This window comes from Hyaena hyaena, unplaced genomic scaffold, assembly GCF_003009895.1.
Source record: "Hyaena hyaena isolate Hyena2069 unplaced genomic scaffold, ASM300989v1 scaffold_26, whole genome shotgun sequence".
NCBI lineage: Eukaryota > Metazoa > Chordata > Mammalia > Carnivora > Hyaenidae > Hyaena > Hyaena hyaena.
Window position 1 is genome coordinate 1,479,260 of NW_024080658.1, and position 17,937 is coordinate 1,497,196.

The 17,937-nt window shown below is 38.3% G+C and overlaps 1 protein-coding gene across 1 annotated transcript in view; it reads right to left on the reverse strand.

Moving 5' to 3' along the window:
* Window positions 1-17,937, reverse strand: part of COL14A1 (collagen type XIV alpha 1 chain) — a 203,988-nt gene that overhangs the window by 97,833 nt on the left and 88,218 nt on the right. The window contains exons 21-23 of the mRNA XM_039227241.1: window positions 14,924-15,073; window positions 11,988-12,104; window positions 3,323-3,469 (exon numbers count right to left, since the gene is read on the reverse strand). Of these exons, the coding sequence (XP_039083172.1) occupies window positions 3,323-3,469; window positions 11,988-12,104; window positions 14,924-15,073 (414 nt within the window). The remainder of the gene's footprint in view (window positions 1-3,322; window positions 3,470-11,987; window positions 12,105-14,923; window positions 15,074-17,937) is intronic.

Sequence of the window (17,937 nt, forward strand, 5' to 3'; positions counted from 1 at the left end):
AGCCTGGATGATGAGGGATGAGAAGCTCACGTAATCTGTAAAGTGTGGTTAGCGAAAGGAACAGAGGAAAGTTCAGTGAGAGCAGTAACTCTCACAGCAGCTCATGTGGCAAAGGGTAAGGAAATTATGGAATCATTAGGTAAACATCCTAAATGTTACGGTATTCTTTTCTTACTCTTATTTGACACTAACATTTTAAGAAAAACTGAGAAAAGTCTTTTTATTATCTCAGTTTAATTTGAGGGAAAACTCTTGACTAATCATAGCCATTAACTCTAGAAACAGTAAGCACCAAATAGCGGGAAAGATTTGAGTTTGGGCAGACCGATTATTTTCCAGGAATGTTGTTAAAAGAATTCCTTCACTGGCAGGAAGTTTGGAAGAGATGAATTTTAATTTTAAGGTCTTTTCCAGTTCTAAGAGGCAGTCAAATAAAATTATTTAAGTAAAATAAATCAACATTAAAAAAGGAAGTAATTGTATATTACTGATATGGAAAATGAGATTAATTAGTTTGTGAAATGAAGCAAGACATAGAATACCATGGTATGATCCCATTTGTGAAACATAAAAAAAATGTGATATATGTATCTATCTCAATATATCTGTATATATCTATTTAGATGTAGATGGGATAGATAGATAGATAGACAGATGATAGATACATAGATAGATGATAGATAGATAGATAGATAGATAGATGATAGATACATAGATGATAGATAGATAGATAGATAGATAGATAGATTGATTGATAGATAAGGTAGAATTTCTTGAAGGAGACCAATCTGGGAGATTGGTCTGGAAGAAAGAATGGGGGAAAAGGGGCACTTTATACCTTTGTTGCATTATTATGGATATATGTATATATATCACTTTTATCTTTTAAGGACAATTTTTGAAGCTAAAACATTTCAAAAACAAAATAAAAATTAAGATATCTTAATACCAAGACTAAGATATAAAGCTTTCTTGAAAACACCATAAATTTCTTCCACAGCCAGATTTATTTATCTTAAAATCTGTGGAAGTAGTGGGTCATCTTTATAAGTGTCCATCTTCTTTAATGGGAAAAATTGAGGCATATCCTAAGTTCTAAATCCTAAGAACCAAATCAATGGTAAGCAATGGCTGACAGATCAATATGTTTGGGCAGAATATCTGGCCAAAGAATCTTTTGGGTGGGAAGAACCGCAGTGAACTGGCAACACATATTTATCTTCTCTATGAGGCATACAGATGGCCCTTGTCTTCAATATGTGAGTGGCTGTCACCTAGAAGACAGAGAAGTCTTGATCTGCATTGCTTCCAGAGGCTGAACTAGAGCCAGTGGGTAGAAGCTAGAAGAAAACAGATATCCTCAACATAAGGAAAACATTTACATCAAACAGAGCTATCCAAATTAATCCTGGGTTGGTAGTTAACAGTTGTAGGGTTAAGGTGAGGGGGGAGTTGAAATAGACCAGGGATCGCAAGCTCAAAATATTTTTAGAGGTCATGCAAGTAATGAATATGAGCAAAGAACTAGCTTAAACATTTTAAGGAGTAGCAAACTTGAGAGCACATATACTGCATTAAAGATACAACTGTTGGTCTCAGCAGATTGGCACCATAAGGATGTATGTCTGTCCTGTGTTGTCAAATCTTTGGACTTTCAACAAATACTTTAAGACTTGGAGGGAAAATGTATGGCTCAGAGAAACATATCTGATGGTGATATCTAACCCATGAGCATCAGTTTGTGACTTCTAAGCAGAAAGTCATGGTGATGACAAATACTTGTTCAAAAAGATACAGGTAGAAAAGTTCCTCAACAGGTTCTCTTGGATCTTTACCACCACATGAGATGAAAGAGGAGGTATTAAATTTTACTGCTGAGCAAAGAGAAGTGCGGCAATGTGGAAATGTCCAAGGCCGTAATGTGAGAAAGAGTCCCAACCAAGCCTGCTTGACTCTAAAACTTGTGCACTACCAGGGCCCTAATAATGTTGAAATTATATGATACTCTATCCATAAGACAGAATTCTTATCAGCAATAAAGAGAAACATCCTACTGACATATCCTATAACATGAATAAACCTCAAAAACACATGCTAAGTGAAAGATGCCAGATACAAAAGACAACATATTACTTATTTCCATTTATATAAAATGTACAGAAAACACAAATGTATAAGAAATGAAAGCAAATTGCTTGGGGCTAAAGACAGGATTGTTTGAGAATGGGGATGAAAGATCTCCTTGGGTATGATGGAAACATTCTAAAACTGGATTATAATATTGACTATACAACTCTTGGAATGTACTAAAAATCATTGAATTGTACACTTATAATGTGAATTTTACGATATGTAGATTACACCTCAAAACTACATATGCAACATAAAATGCATAAGTAGTGCATATGCAAACTATTTCAGAGTTATGAAATGAGTCTTTAAATTAGAAAAAATTGGATAATTCCATTAATTATGCTTTTATTGTGTGTTTTTGAAGGTCATGCATTGTTGGTGATTTCTTCCTACTTATGCCAGACCACAGAGATAGTAGAACTTTGCAAATGTCAGATACATGATAGAGGGGCTACCAAGAAAACCCATCGCCTTCCACCAATTCAGATACAAATCCTCAGGGACTTTGAGTCTAAGTTCAAGATACTGAGTTAAGCACACAAACGTTTTCCCAGAATTCACTACAATTAAAACCATTCTCATGTTTGTGGCCTTTACGTCAGGAATCCTTTATTAAAAGCCATTCCAAGAAGTTGACACTCTCCTTGGTCTTTAGAACATGTAAAAAGTGCTTTGTTTTAATTTTATACTTTGCCTTTCCCTTCAGTACATCAGATCTGCAGCCAACTTGGAAAAAGTGCAAGAGCCTCTTAAGTAGGCAATAACTCGAGGGTCAGCCATTTGGAACATCTTGGCTCCATTCCCACCTCATAGCTGTGGTAATATGCCATTGTTTGAATGTCAGGACCCGGTCCTTAAACTTCATTTCACACTCCACATACCACAAACGTTTCTTATGGATATAGATCACAATATAGGTCATTGTTTCAAGCCCTTTGCTATCATATGGCCTTATAGTCCCTTGTGAAACATATGGAGGATGGAAAAAACCCATACAGATGACATCAGTGGGCCACATGCAGTGAATTATGGGACTGGAGGAGAGGACCAAAACTTGTATTACAGATATTCCTGGGCAGCAATAGCTAACATTTTTCTAAATGGAATAAGGTTTTTGAATCAAAACAGGATGCCTAAAATACTGTTTGTTCACAGAGACAGGGATCAGGAGAGGACACACTTAACTTACGTGTTTTTTCCATTAGGCTCACACTGGGTCCCTCAATGTCTTGAAGTTTTGTGTAAACACTGACTTTATATTCTGAATCAGGCTGAAGTCCATAGAAGCAATGCCTGGTTGTCCCTCCGCCCACAGTGGATTCTTGCTTTTTTGTGTCTATAACAAAAGTAGGACAAAACATACACACATGAAATTTTCAAAAATCGCTATCAACCAACTTGACAATAAACTATTTAAGAAAAAAAAAATGCTATCAGTAGATGATTTGCTTCTAAAACGCTTACTATGCATGGCCTAATCAGATAACCTCAGAATGAATTATACTTGTTTAGGTACTGTATCTTTTCCTAAAGACTTAATACATCCACTGATTTTTTTAATAATTGAAAACCACATTTTATATGTTAAAAAATGAGAATAAAAGACTCCAGAGATCAACCCTTTAACGGAAAATTATTAATGCACATAACTGTGTGTACACATCGTAACTGATGTTTTGGACAGGTGTGGAGGTGAGTATATTTTTAAAAACTTAGAATATTCTATTAGCACGATTCTCCAGAACACGGTTAACCAGTTACAAACTGATAAAACGATACATCCTTTCGGTCCCATACAAGAAGATTCTTATTACCATGGAAGAAGACGCCCTTCTTGGCAGTGGCCTAAAAATACAAGTATGGAGTTAGAAATTATAGGATTCTAGGCAATCTGTATGCCTGTGGATGAAGAGGGGCGCCTCCAGGGTTTCAGGAGCTTCATCCAGATTATTTTCAGAACTGCCACCAAGGCAGGCAAGAGCTGGAGTGTCACAGAGACAGCCAGGAAGTCCCCAAATGTCCAATTTCCTTCCACTTGGCCTTGAATTTTAACCAACACTCATGATACCTTTTTTTTTTTTAGTTTCTTTTTTTTTTAATAGTGTATTGTCAAGTTGGTTTCCATATAACACCCAGTGCTAGTTGCAATGAAGACTCGTAGGAGGCTCAGAGGAGGCTGGCTCCACTCTGAAGATCATTTTCATTCTTTCAGAATCATAACTGAGTCAGTAAAACATGGTGCTTCCGTGGTTTAAGGCCCTCCATTTTGTGGAACTTGGTTTCCCAACCCCTAGTTCCAAAGTTCTTTTCATTCTACCAAGAAGACAGCAGTATACAGCCATCTCCACAAAGGACCTTCTCTTTCTTGTCTCCACCATGGCAGAAGCGCAAAGAACCTAGTAGACACGATTAACTGTTGGCTACTTTCTTCATTCCCATATTCACAGCAAGACTGCTTTGCCTCCCTGAAGAAATTAATGCTGGCCCTTGGGTCTGGAGTCTAGGGTAGTTGCATTTATTATATTCATCATTTTCTGAGAGCTTACTATGTGCCAGGCTCTGTGCTTTGCATTTAATGATACAATAACAAGAAAGATAATAGTAGCCAGCATTTAAAGAGCATTTACCATGTACCAGGCACTACCCTAAAGATTTTATGTGAATCGACTCATTTGATCTTTATAATATTTATAATTAGCCCCAATCTAGAGACAAGAAACTGAAGGCCAGAAAAGTTAGTAACTTAATCAAGTCCATATGCTAAGTAGCAGAACTGAAATTAAATTCAGAACTCTAAATCACAGTCTCAGAGGGCACTGCTTTAGTTTCCATTAATATATCATAAAATAATGTAAGTTAAGTGGTTTTTCTAAATTAAAGCTTCAGAGCTGCTGAGTGCATATGAAATGAGCAAACATGATAGTTTGCAGAGATCAGATGAGGACCCCTTAGGAGTCAGTGCTTTATCGCTCTATTGGACAAAACCGCCTACCTTGGTGGCTTTAACTACCAAAGAGTCACAAATGGGTTTTCTTCCTTGGCATAGAGTGTTTATTACTTTATACCACATAGTTAATTGGTTAAAAGGAAGAATCACTGCTACCATGAAAAGAACAATTTTAAAAGATCTAGATTGACCTTAATTTCACCCATAAGCTGTATGCATCTACTTAATGCCTTATATAGCTTTATTTCTAGGAATTTAAAAAAATCCAGTGTTAAAAAACTGCATGGATTAAACACATTACACATATTATTTGCTGGTTTAAAAAGGAACTCCTTCAAACTGTTAATTGCAGTTTATTAAATATAAATAAAATATAGAAAGCATAATAACCGAACAGTACAAAATACAAAAATGTTAAATAATTCTTCTATTTTGAAAGAATAATACCTATTACATTTCAATCTATAACTTAATATATAATGGAACAAAACATACATAGGTTATAACATATATTTATCAGAAAACACATGACATATGTCATTTAAAATTTGTCTATGGACAAAATCCTTTTTGGAAAAATATCAATAAGATTTTTAAAACTATAAATAAATTAAAGCCACTTATAAAATGGAATGTGAAATTTATTTTTTATTTTTATGTTTGAGAATATAAAGGAGTTTCAAAAGTAAACTTCATAATATAATCTTTAGTAATATGTTTGTTCGGAATGCCTTAAGGTCTACTTCAAAACTTTTCTTATCTATGTGACAAAATGATGAAATAAAAAAAATTGTTGGGGCACCTGGTTGTCTCAGTTGGTTACGCATCCGACTTTGGCTCATGTCATGATCTCACATTCGTGAGTTCAAGCCCTGGATCGGGCTCTCTATTGTCAACACAGAGCCCACTTCAGATCCTCTGTTCTCCTCTCTCTGCTTCTCCCCTGCTGGTTCTCTCTCTCTCTCCCTCTCTCTCTTTTTCCCTTTCTCCCAAAATGAATTTTAAAAAATGACTTAAAATTTTTCTCAGGTGTTTGTGAGATTACATCTTGCTATGACAGCAGTTTGATAGTAAGAAAATGTTCTTACACCCTGCACTCTGCTTTGCTCCTGTCCAAGTTCAGTCTGTGGTTCCCAGGCTCAAGACCCCACACGAGCTGATTCTTTCTAACCCTTACCCACAACTTTGGGGCCTCTGCAAGCTTTTGTGGGTCACCTGTAACACAAACATCTTCCAAATCCTATGGCATGGATATTCGTCCATCTCCATAAAAGTTTCCAGAATCTCTGCAGGAATCAATTCTAGAAAAGTGCTTTTCTGTCATCTTTATTTCTCATGGATACTCATGCACTGTATCAACCCTCAACAATAGAATATAAATGAATTTTACTGCTAAAGCAACAACATAAAAATCTCAAAGCCATTGGAAAACTGGAACAGGCACAGTAAAATTTGGGGAAATGGTATTGCTTTAATTCCCGATAATAACAAAGAGGGGTTACATGAATGGAGATGTACCCATGTTGCTTTTGGCATGTGTGATTTAGGTCTAATGGCTTTGCCTTAAAGGAAAACATTCAAACTGATAAAATGAAGACTGATTTCCTCAACCCTTTGTGCCAAAAGCAAGGAGTTAATTTATTTTTTTGGAACAGGAGAAGAAATTCTGTCTTTGTGCATTCATTCTTACGAAGCAAGGCTAAATACGTTCTCTAGGTTATTGTGCTGGTAATGATGCCACCAGCTTGGCTCACCAAAATGTCCTATGAGTAGTTACTGAGATGCACAAGGAAAGAATATCCAGGATCCAGAATACTCTGCTGGAATTTTATGATATAAATGCTTCCAATCCCTAGGTCTCTCAAATTCCCTGACACATAATCATAATGTCACTGCCGGGGCACCTGGGTAGCTCAGTCGGTTAAGAGTCTGACTTTGGCTTAGGTTATGGTCTCATGGTTTCTGAGTTCGAGCCCTGTCTCGCGCTGGCTGCTGTCAGGGCAGGGCCCACTTCGGATCCACTGTCCCCCTCTCTCTGCCCTGCCCTTCCCTGATCTGCATGCTTCTTCCTTCTCTTTATCTCTCTCTCTCTCTCTCTCTCTCTCTCAGTTATGCTAAGTGAAATAAGTCAGTCAAAGAAAGGCAGATACCATATGTTTTCACTCATATGGGGATCTTGAGAAACTTAACAGAATCATGGGGGAAGAAGGGAAGGGGAAAAAATTACAAACAGAGAGGAAGGGAGACAAACCATAAGAGACTCTTAAAAACAGAGAACAAACTGAGGGTGGATGGGGGGGTGGAGGAGAGGGGAAAGTGGGTGATGGGCATTGAGAAGGGCCCTTGTTGGGATGAGCATTGGGTGTTGTATGGAAGCCAATTTGACAATAAATTATATAATAAACAAACAAACAAACAAAATGGTCATAATGTCACTGCCTCAGAAAATTTAATCTCGAGACCACGTTTAATTCCATGTGATCTTTCGTTTTGGATCTGGTGTCCAAAGGTAGGCTCTCCACTATGCTGCAGCTCTGTTAATGATACTGCAAAACTGGCATGTCCGCATTCAATGACAGAAGACAAGTTGAGCATTCTATGAAACCTCCCTTAAGTGGTCTAGAAAGAAATTCACCAAATTATGGGGATTACAAAGGGAATAAAGTATTTGGGACCATGTAGCATCTAAATACATGAACTTAAAGGGAAAGGATATACTCAACCTTGGATGCAAAGTCAACTCAAAAATAGCTGGAAAAGAGAATTCCAGAGCATCCACAGAACTAATGAAGGCTCTCAGGGAGTTCTGAACTACCTAAGACCAACTAAAAGTCTCTGACTTTGGTCTGTCCTATCATTAACCAAAGCCTACAATTTAATTTGGCAAGTGGATGAGTGACTCAAACAGATTTATTTCAGTCTCTCCTGAGAGGCCGTCATCCTTCTGGTAATCTTTCTTTCTTTTTTTCCTTCTTGGCTATAAAAAAATGTCGTAATATTAAATGGGTAGAGGACATGTGTTGTTTTTGCCTGTCTTGCATCTATTCTCCCTTTCTTTGAATCTATTCTTCCCCACTCTTGGTCTTTATGATTTGGGGAAAAAAAAACGAGTAACAACCCTTCTCCCCTCTAGCTACAGAGGTGGGAGGCAACCAGGTCTGGTCAGTCAGTTTATTTCATGCCCTTGAACTCAGTGACAGATTTAGGGGCATATGACCCAAGCCAAGCTAGTATGACTCAGTTCCTGGACTTTTGTTGGAATTATTGAGAAAGAGAAGCTCTTTTTTCACTCAGACTGGTTAAGCTGTAAACTGGGAGGATCCCATTCTGGAAATGACTGGGGCCAACTCAGGGAATCTGGCTGAGGATGAGCACAGAGCAAGAGAAGGGAGCAAGACTTCATCTTGATGGCATTTTCTAAACACTTAAATCCAGATGTGCCTGGTGCTGGACACTTCTAAACTTCTCCGTAGTCAATAAGTTGATCCTTTTGTTTAAGTCCTTTTATCTGCATCTCTCCCATTTACAAACAAACCTGAATGATACAGCCTGCCTACCTTATTCACAAAAACCTTGGAAATTTGTAGGTATTACCTCAGATAAAAGCCTCAAGAAAAGTAATTTTAGAGAGCCTGAAGCCCAGAGAGGTTGACCAGCAATTATGGTCAAAGCAGAGGCTTCTCCACTGACATCATCTCAGAATACAAGTGCACGTGACCAGACCATGGGAACTATTAAAAAAAAAAAAAAACCTGGAAAAAATGACCTGTCCAACAGTAGGAATTTGTCAAAAACATTCAAAACTAGGTTACTTTGGGATAAAACTTTTCTCCATCACATGGAGAAATCAGATCCCATTTCTCTCTAGTATATCCTCTGGGATAGAAGGACTAAACATTCTCCACAGGTCTCATACATAGCCAATGGGAGACATTACAAAGTTAAAACAGAGGGGGCCCCAACTCATCTCCCCATGGAAGAGTCTGCATCTGAGCACAAGTTCTTCAAAGGCACCAATCAGGATAATGACTTTATCTCTCGATAAAATAAACAAACTCAATGTCAAATCAAGTTCATAGATACAGAGAACAGATTCATGGCAGTCAGAGGCAGGTGGGGGGGGGTGTAGGAGAAAAGGGAGAAGGAAGTCAAAATGTTAAAGAAAGAAAGAGAGACTGAGAGAAAGAAAGAGAGAAAGAGAGAAAGAGAGAGAGAGAGAGAGAGAAAGAAAGAAAGAAAGAAAGAAAGAAAGAAAGAAAGAAAGAAAGAGAAAGAAAGAAAGGAAGGAAGGAAGGAAGGAAGGAAGGAAGGAAGGAAGGAAGGAAGGAAGGAAGGAAGGAAGGAAGGAAGGAAGGAAAAGGAAAGGAAGGAAAGAAAGAAAAGAATGAAAAAAGAAAAGAAACGCAACTGAATTCTTCCCTATTCTAAAGAAGGAAGACTATCCCTTGATCTAAACTGTATGTTAAACCATTTAAACATATTCCCTACTGCTGTCGCCATGCTCCCTCCCCACCCCCAACACGCCTCTTTGAGGCAGACTGTCAAAAACTGTTGCTGTCCATTAATTAATATTCTTCAGTTAGACAACTGGGTGAATGAGATGTAAGCTAATTGGGCTCATAAATCTCCCAGCTCTAAATGTTGATGAAAAATCAATTGAGCAACACTTTGTTCATTCTTGTTTAATTGAGCCTCGATAGCAAGGCTCAGCTGAGGAGGTTTTTGGCAGCCTGGAGACAATGCGGAGGGAGGACTAGTTAACTTCCCTTGATGATGAGAAGGAAATGTGGACTCATTGTTTTCATTTTTTGTTAACAAAGATCTTGGCTTCAAAAAGAGCTTTCTGAGGTTTGAGACTACCAGATCAATGTTATCACACACAACTATCATGTCCTCTGATGAGAATCCCGGTGATATTTTGCAAATATGTGAAGCTGAAGACATTTAATAAAAAAAATACTTCCGGAGCTCACTAATTCCATTGATAATTCAGTTTTAATGTATCCTTGTGTCAGTCTATATAATTACAATTTATATGAAAGACAATGAATATCCATAGGAGCCTATGTCCCTTCATGTCAACTTCTTAAATGACATAAAAGGATAAAGTGTTGTGGGACAGTTTGGGAGTGTGATTTTTATCTTTAGTATTTTTTTCAAGGCTTAACAAATACCACTGAATGTCAACCCTTCTATATGAAAATGTGACTTAGCCTGTCTTATAAAGATATGTGAAACATGACTCCTCAAGATTTTATAATTGTTTCTCAAACAGTTGCATACCTTTCATGTACTTCTGCTTAATCACCTCATAAATCATATTAAATACAATCACAAAATCCATACGACTTGTCCTGACTTTTCCTTACTCAGTGTTTGTCACAGCAAAAAGCTACTCCTATATGTTTAGTCACGCCAGGCTAAAGGGATCCTTAACATATCACACACAGGGAATCAAAGAATTGGTGGCTTAGCACATCGATTGAGACACTGCTTTGGGTGGGGTTGGCAGGAGTCTCTTTTTGTGTCGCTCATATTCTATTCTCATATTCTCAGCATATTTCAGAGTGCTCTCACCTTTCCACTTTCCTGCTTTTTTTTGAGAGAGAGAATGTGAGCAAGGGAGGGGCAGAAGGAGAGAGAGAATCCCAAGCAGGTTCCATGCTCAGAGTAGAGCCCAGTGTGGGGCTTAATCCTACAACCCTGGGATCATGACCTGAGCTGAAATCAAGAGTCAGATGCTCAATGGGCTGAACCAAAAAAAAAAGCTCTGCTTTTTTAAATGGGGAAACCATGATTATTTTTCCAAAAAGAATATTTTTAACAATTTTATTACCAATTTTGAAAGATTAAAAGAATCACTTGGAATTCTCCAGCATCTTCTAGTGTCTCCCTGAAGTAACAACACATATCTTTTGCACTGATAATATAATATTTAATCGAGATATCAAATTAAAGTAATTATAATTATTTGATCCCATCTTGAATATTATTCAAGCTGACAAGAGTCCCTACAAACTCACTTTTTGGGAATCACCCTTCTGTTGTTGCTCTTGAAACATTTTTTTAATGATTTTTTTAAATTAATTTATTTCTGAGAGACAGAGAGAGACAGTGTGAACAGGGAGGGTCAGAGAGACAGGGAGACACAGAATCTGAAGCAGGCTCCAGGCTCTGAGCTGTCAGCACAGAGCCCGACACTGGGCTTGAACCCACAAGCTGTGAGATTATGACCTGAGCTGAAGTCGGATGCCCAACTGACTGAGCCACCCAGGAGCCCTTGAAACTTTTAATGAAGACAGGCACACATTTTTAGTGTTTCAACTTTGAAACAAAGTCCCACATTTAGATATGCCTGAGAACAGTTATGCTAAAAATCTTTCCCATGATGGCATAGATATATTAAACCATCTCCTGAATGAGAGTTTAGTGTTCACCATTTATCCTCCAAAATAAAAAGAGTAGGTCAGTAAGAAAACCGTTACAATCAAATTGAGATCCCCATGGAGTAAATACTAAAATAAAACACCATATCATTGTAATGTATGTTAGTCCTGGCTATTTGTCTTCTATTGCCAATAGCAGCTTCCATTTCTCTGGAGGTTAATGTGGGCAAAGCACTGTTGCAAATGTTTCACATGGATTTATCACCACACAGCCTTAACAGAATCCCACGAGATCAGCACTGTGGTTATATCCATTAACAGACGAGAAAATGATCGTTTGGAGAAGCTAAATAATGGGCTTACCTACCCATTCTGCCTCCATCCCCTACATGATCCATCATATAACATTGCCTCTTCAAGAAGAAAGCTCTAGTCTGCTCCCTGCATGTTATCCACAGAGATTTGCACAGAACTAAGTACATGAGCACTTGACAAAATCATCTGTGATAGGTGGCACTTACCCTGGAGCGATTCAATAACCACTCTGTAGGCTGTGGCGTGGCGATGCACCTGCCACCGAGCACACAAGCTAGTCATTTGAACCTGGTCTGCTTGAAGATTGGTCACACCCAAAAACACTATAATGAAAACAAACACACTTATGTCACACTACAATGTCCCCCAGTCTGAAAGACAAATGTCCCCAAGTCTGAAATTAACTTTAACCTAATAAAATTCTAATTCAAAGTTCCCGTAGCCAGTGGTGGGAAACTCACAAACTCACAATAAATTAGTCCACAATAGATAACTATTTTATTACTTGAGAGAGAAGCTGCAAAACATTATGTGTAATATAGTCTGTTTGATATTTGTAAACAAAGAAAAGAAATAAATATTCACAAAAGAAAGACCAGATGTAATAGGTGGTGAATTTTGGCTTTTTATCTGATTTCTAATCTCTCTTTATTTATTTATGTTTTCTAAATATTCCACAATTAATATATAATACTTTGATTACAAAAAATCAAAGACAGTATGCACTTATCAACCATCGATGGATTGTTTTGGTTTAACTAAAAGGGAAAGCAAAATAGACAAAGGGAAGTCTTACTCAAACAGGAATTTCATAAGAACTGGCTTTCAAAACATAATTGAAGGAGAATGAACACATTTTTGAAAATGTAAAAATGAAAGATTTAACACATAAAAAATTATAAAAATCAAACACAAAGATTCCTATTAATCTGAGAATGCTGTAATATACAAAAATGATTCACAGAAAGGTTATTTTGGGAAGCAATGAAAATAGTATTTCTCTAACACAATAAAGGAGTAGGTATCTGGCATTTATCATTTAGACTAAAAAGAAAACAATTGAAAATTAATATTAATTTCTCTAATGACCTCTAATTTTCATCCACATCATTTTCTAGCTTTTCCCTTTCTCTTAGCTACTTTATATAATAAAAATAGTTTAAGATTATTTTTCAAAATGATAAAAATAATCTTGTCTAATCAAAATTTACATTTTCACATTGTTCTTTTCTGTTAGACCAGACAGAGAAGACCTCTTTTCCCAAGGCCGAATAAATGAGTCCTGTTGTTCCATACAAAAAGGAAATCATTAATGATTTATGTAACCATACCAAATTTTTTAAAAACCATAAATTAATTGTATTTGCCATTGTATGGGCTTTTATTTTGCTTGGGAGAAAGAAAGAAAACAAATAATAAGCCCATCTAATTTTTACTTTAAAGACAGAATATAAAACAATTCAATAATCTTACTCTTTTAAAATATATTTGGAATACTCAACATACTTCTTGAAGGAGAGAAGAGGGATAGAACAGAAGAAAGAAAGATGCAAAGAAAGGAAGATAGAAAGAGACAAGACAGAGCAGGGTGAAGAGAGGCCAATAAAACATCACAGAGACAGAAAGGGTAATCTAGAGGAGGAAAATGCAAATCAGATACTGAAGGGGAGGGAAAATGCAAATCAGATACTAAAGGGGAGAGACTGAGTGGAAAAGTGTACAGGGAATTCTAGAGTGTGCCTAAGGAATGGGATTGCTATCATAGAACAGAGAGGAATCAGTTGGAGGTTATCATAATGCCCAGAATAGCATGACTTCACCAGCCAAGTACAAGATCAGAACCACAGGCCAAAGCCTTTCTAGATCTGTTGAAGACAAACTATTTCTTTTGAGAGTAAATTGATTCTGTAACCTAGCCATTAAGGTCTTAAGATATTCCATTAAAAAAGGTTCAGGAAGCCCCCTCTGATGAAAAGACTGGCCGTATCTAAAATGTAGGTGGTCAAATAGAGGTGGCTTGGGGTCTGATTTAATATATGCCCCATTCTCGCATAATTCCATTCATCGATTAATGATTTGATTGGGGATGAGAATGACAAATGGGCCAAAGGTATAAAGCACAACTATTATTATAATCATAATGGTTATTCCCTAGTGTTTGCCATATGGCTGATCATTTTTACACATTATTTCTACAAGCCTCACAGTCTATTATCTTCATTTTAGAGCTGAGAAAACTTGAGCTCAGAGAAATTAAGTAATCTGCTCAAGGTCACAGCTAATAGGAAGCAGATTAAAGGTTTCTACATTTGATTATACCATAACTATCATTCTCAAGTGTGGGCAGGTACAGTTGATAGCCCTAAGGGTGATTTTAACTAGCACACAACCACACCATTTTTATATTTGTCATTTATGTATTACCTTTAATGTGTATTAAACATTTAATGTGTACTAAAAGTCTCCTGTTTAGAATAATTATGTGGGTTTTGAAAAGTATTAAAGGAAAAAATGTAAGTCGATTTAAAGAAATATATTAAACAGATGGTGTGGAAGTATAACAAATATGAGGAATATGGAACATACATGCCGGAGTGTGGAAAACGTTGCATTTACCACGGGTGTCTGACGTGGTATATGCCAATGAGAAGTCCCAGATGGTGTGCAGACAGCATGAAAACCCTTACAAGGTAGAGAAGGAAGTCCTTTTTATATCTTCTATGGATGGTGTGTGTGTGTGTGTGTGTGTGTGTGTGTGTGTTCACAAAGGGGGGAGGGGCAAAGACTTTTGAGAAAAGTCAAACTTTGGTCCAACTTTGACTGGCGTTGGCATTGTCGCTACAGGCTGGTTGGAAAATTTCACCTAATGTAAAAAATGCCAAAAAATTTCCAGAAGGAAATCCTATCCGCCACCATCAAGTATATTTGAATGCCAGGTTCTGACATTCCGTCTGCCAACCAGGACTCTGAACTACAGCCCTGAGTAAGGAGTACACCTTTCTTTCCATGAAACACCATCCAGAAAGGGCAATGCTGAGGAAAATAAAAACCAACTGCCAAGTCAAAGCAGGGGTTGAGTTACAGTGGAAACAAAGCAGCAAAACCACAGGCTGGGGCTGAGGCAATGGGACATCAGTCTTACGTGTTTTCACCACGCCTGTCAGAGCATCGCTGAAGCCTGAGGCCTGGGAGGCAAATATTTTCACATTGTAGTCCATTCCGCTGAGGAGGTTTGTGATAAGAATGGTATTAATGCCCGATCCCACAAATGTTTCCAGTGTTGGGCCAGCAACTAGAGGAGAAAGAGTATATTTGGGTTACACCAGAATATGGAAACATGGAAACACTCCAGACAGGAACTGTACTTACTCGACTGTGTTTCAGTTGCCCAAGACTACACAGAAGACAAACAGCAGAGCTAGGGTTTGAACCTAGCCCCATCTGGCTCTGAGACTTATAAACCTGACTACCATGCTAGGGCTCTTTTTAGGAATCTAGTCCTTTTTCTCAAATATAGTTCTTTCCCTAGTGCTTACTCAAAGAAGCAACCCACCGTCCACCATATTGTGAGGCCTTCACAGTGGAGCTACTATGTTGCCATAGGCTCTGGGGCACTTGCCAAACTAAAGAAGTCATTCTCAATGCCCCTTTTCAGACACCCTTTGTCCCCAGCAGGCATGCAAGTGGCAGTAGCAGCAAATTTATCACGGACACTATGCTCTGCCCTTCCACATGGGGGTCCAGCATATATGTTGCCACTATTAGTACTATCCCCTTCTCTTAGCATTTTTTAAGTTTATTTATTTACTGAGAGAGAGAGAGAGAGAGAGAGCACAAGAGTATGAATGGGAGAAGGGCAGAAAGACAGGGAGAAAGAGAATCTCAAACAGACTCCGTGCTGGCCACGTATAGCCCAATGTGGGGCTCAATTCCACAAACCATGAGAGAGCTCATGACCCAAGTCAGATGCTCAACCAACTGAGCCACCCAGGTGCCCCTCTCTTAGCATTTTTTAAGAACAGACAGATGACACTCTTATTGCAAGGCCCTTGACCAGTTGGCTTCATTGAGCCTTTACATTTCACCTCTTTTTCAGCCAGTGGAGTCTTTAATTTGGCATTTTAAAAACATTCTTTGCTAAGTCCTATATTAACGTATTTACCTCCTGCCTTTTCCCATCTGTACTCATTCTTTAAGAGTTTTGAGTTAGTAGCAAGTTCCTAAAATACTCCTTACTTTACTTCAGAACCCCCTCTAACAAAGCATTTATATATTTCTGTATATGCACATTATCTCCATAGTGATTTTCTCAGGCACCGAACTCTGATCAAATGACCACATACCACATTCCACTTGATTTAGAGCAAGATGTCTCAGCCTCAGTGCTATTGACATTTTGGGATGGATAATTCTTAATTCTGGAGCAGCGAGGGGCAGCTACTATGACTTGTAGGATGGTTAACAGTATCCACCAGATGCCAATAGCAACCCCCTGTCCCCCAAGTTGTAGCAATCAAAATTATCTCTGTGGGGCAGCAAAACTGCATCTATTGAGAACTACTGTCCTAACACAAAGCTACTTTCCCTCAGAAAATCTGGTAGATATCTACAAAATGGTCCAGCAAGAATGAATGAATGAATGAATCCAGCAAGGCTGCTTTACAAATTAACACGTGTCTCAGGCCTAAAGAAAAGAAACCAAAAAATTGGTGATGGATCCTAAATAATCAGTCTTGAGCAGGCTAATACACCCATGGTATGTATATTCTCGCTATTTCATGTTCGTGGTTCATAACGATGTTTGTCCAGAAGAATTGAAGGGGGGGTGTATTTTACTTGTGTGGACCTGGATAATAGGACAAATAGAAGAAGCTGAAGAGCATTACAGAGGTAAGAGCAACATCTCAGAAGGTGCATTGACCCTAACATGCTCTTTGAGGGTAGAAAGAGTTTTTTAATGGCCCAAAGAATACTCTTTGCATTTTCTTGCCAAATAAGTAAACATAAGGAGAAAATCTCTTCCTTATGAATACTCAGAGTATGAAGGCCCAGGTCCAGAAAATGGACAAAATCCCTATAGTATCTATTTTTAGACTCCTGCTTAAACTTCACAGAAGTGTTAAGTGTCAGGAGTTGATACTGTAACAGCTGAAGGTACTCATGGCCTCATCTCCACAGACGCCTGGACCCAGGGTACAATCGCCCCTTGGTTGCACCATTCTCCTGCTTTCAGGATGTGAAGATGTGGCAGTTGAGGAGGAAGGGATTTCTTCATCAAGGTGGCAAAGAGGCTGATTGTAAAGCCTTTTCTTACCATGACTTTAGGGCTTTGATGAATTTTATACCTCAACACAGCTTCCAAAATGAAGAGACTAGGTAAGTCAACTTTTTCCTACTAACCCAAGAAGTAATGAGGTAGAGGAGGAATAAGAAATTAGAGATTCTGAGTGCCTAGGGCTTACATATCCGCTGAACCATGGAAGATTCCTTTTTTTTTTTTTATTGTTTTATTTATTTCTAGGAGAGAGAGAGAGAGAGAGACAGCGTGAGCAGGGGAGGGTAAGAGAGAGAGGGAGTCACAGACTGAAACAGGCTCCAGGCTCTGAGCTGGCAGTCAGCACAGAGCCCGACGCAGGGCTCGAACCCACGAACCGCGAGATCATGACCTAAGCTAAAGTCGGGCGCTCAACCGACTAAGCCACCCAGGCGCCCCGAGCCATGGAAGATTCCTACTCCTACCCAGTCAAGGTTCCCTTCAGCTGGTTCCTTGTGTGGGATGCGCCTAGGTCAGGTGCATAACAAGTATGTATTCTGCTCATAAACGTACCTAGTCATTTTTTAAGTGGAGTCATAACTTCATTGTTCTGATAATATCTACCCTAACAATGATCATATAAGGAAAAAAAAATTTTTGTCATGAAAGGTAAGACTCTTCTCACTTCTCAAAACTAAAGATAGATGGAACGATAGATGGAAAAATCAGAACAAAAATAACCTTAGAATCCATTTTAGGGGCACATGAGTACATCAGTCAGTGAAGCATCTGACTTTTGATTTAGGCTCAGGTCATGATCTCACGATTCATGAGATCAAGCCCCATGTAGGGCTCTGCACTGACAGCACAGAGACTGCTAGGGAGTCTCTCTCTCTCTCTCT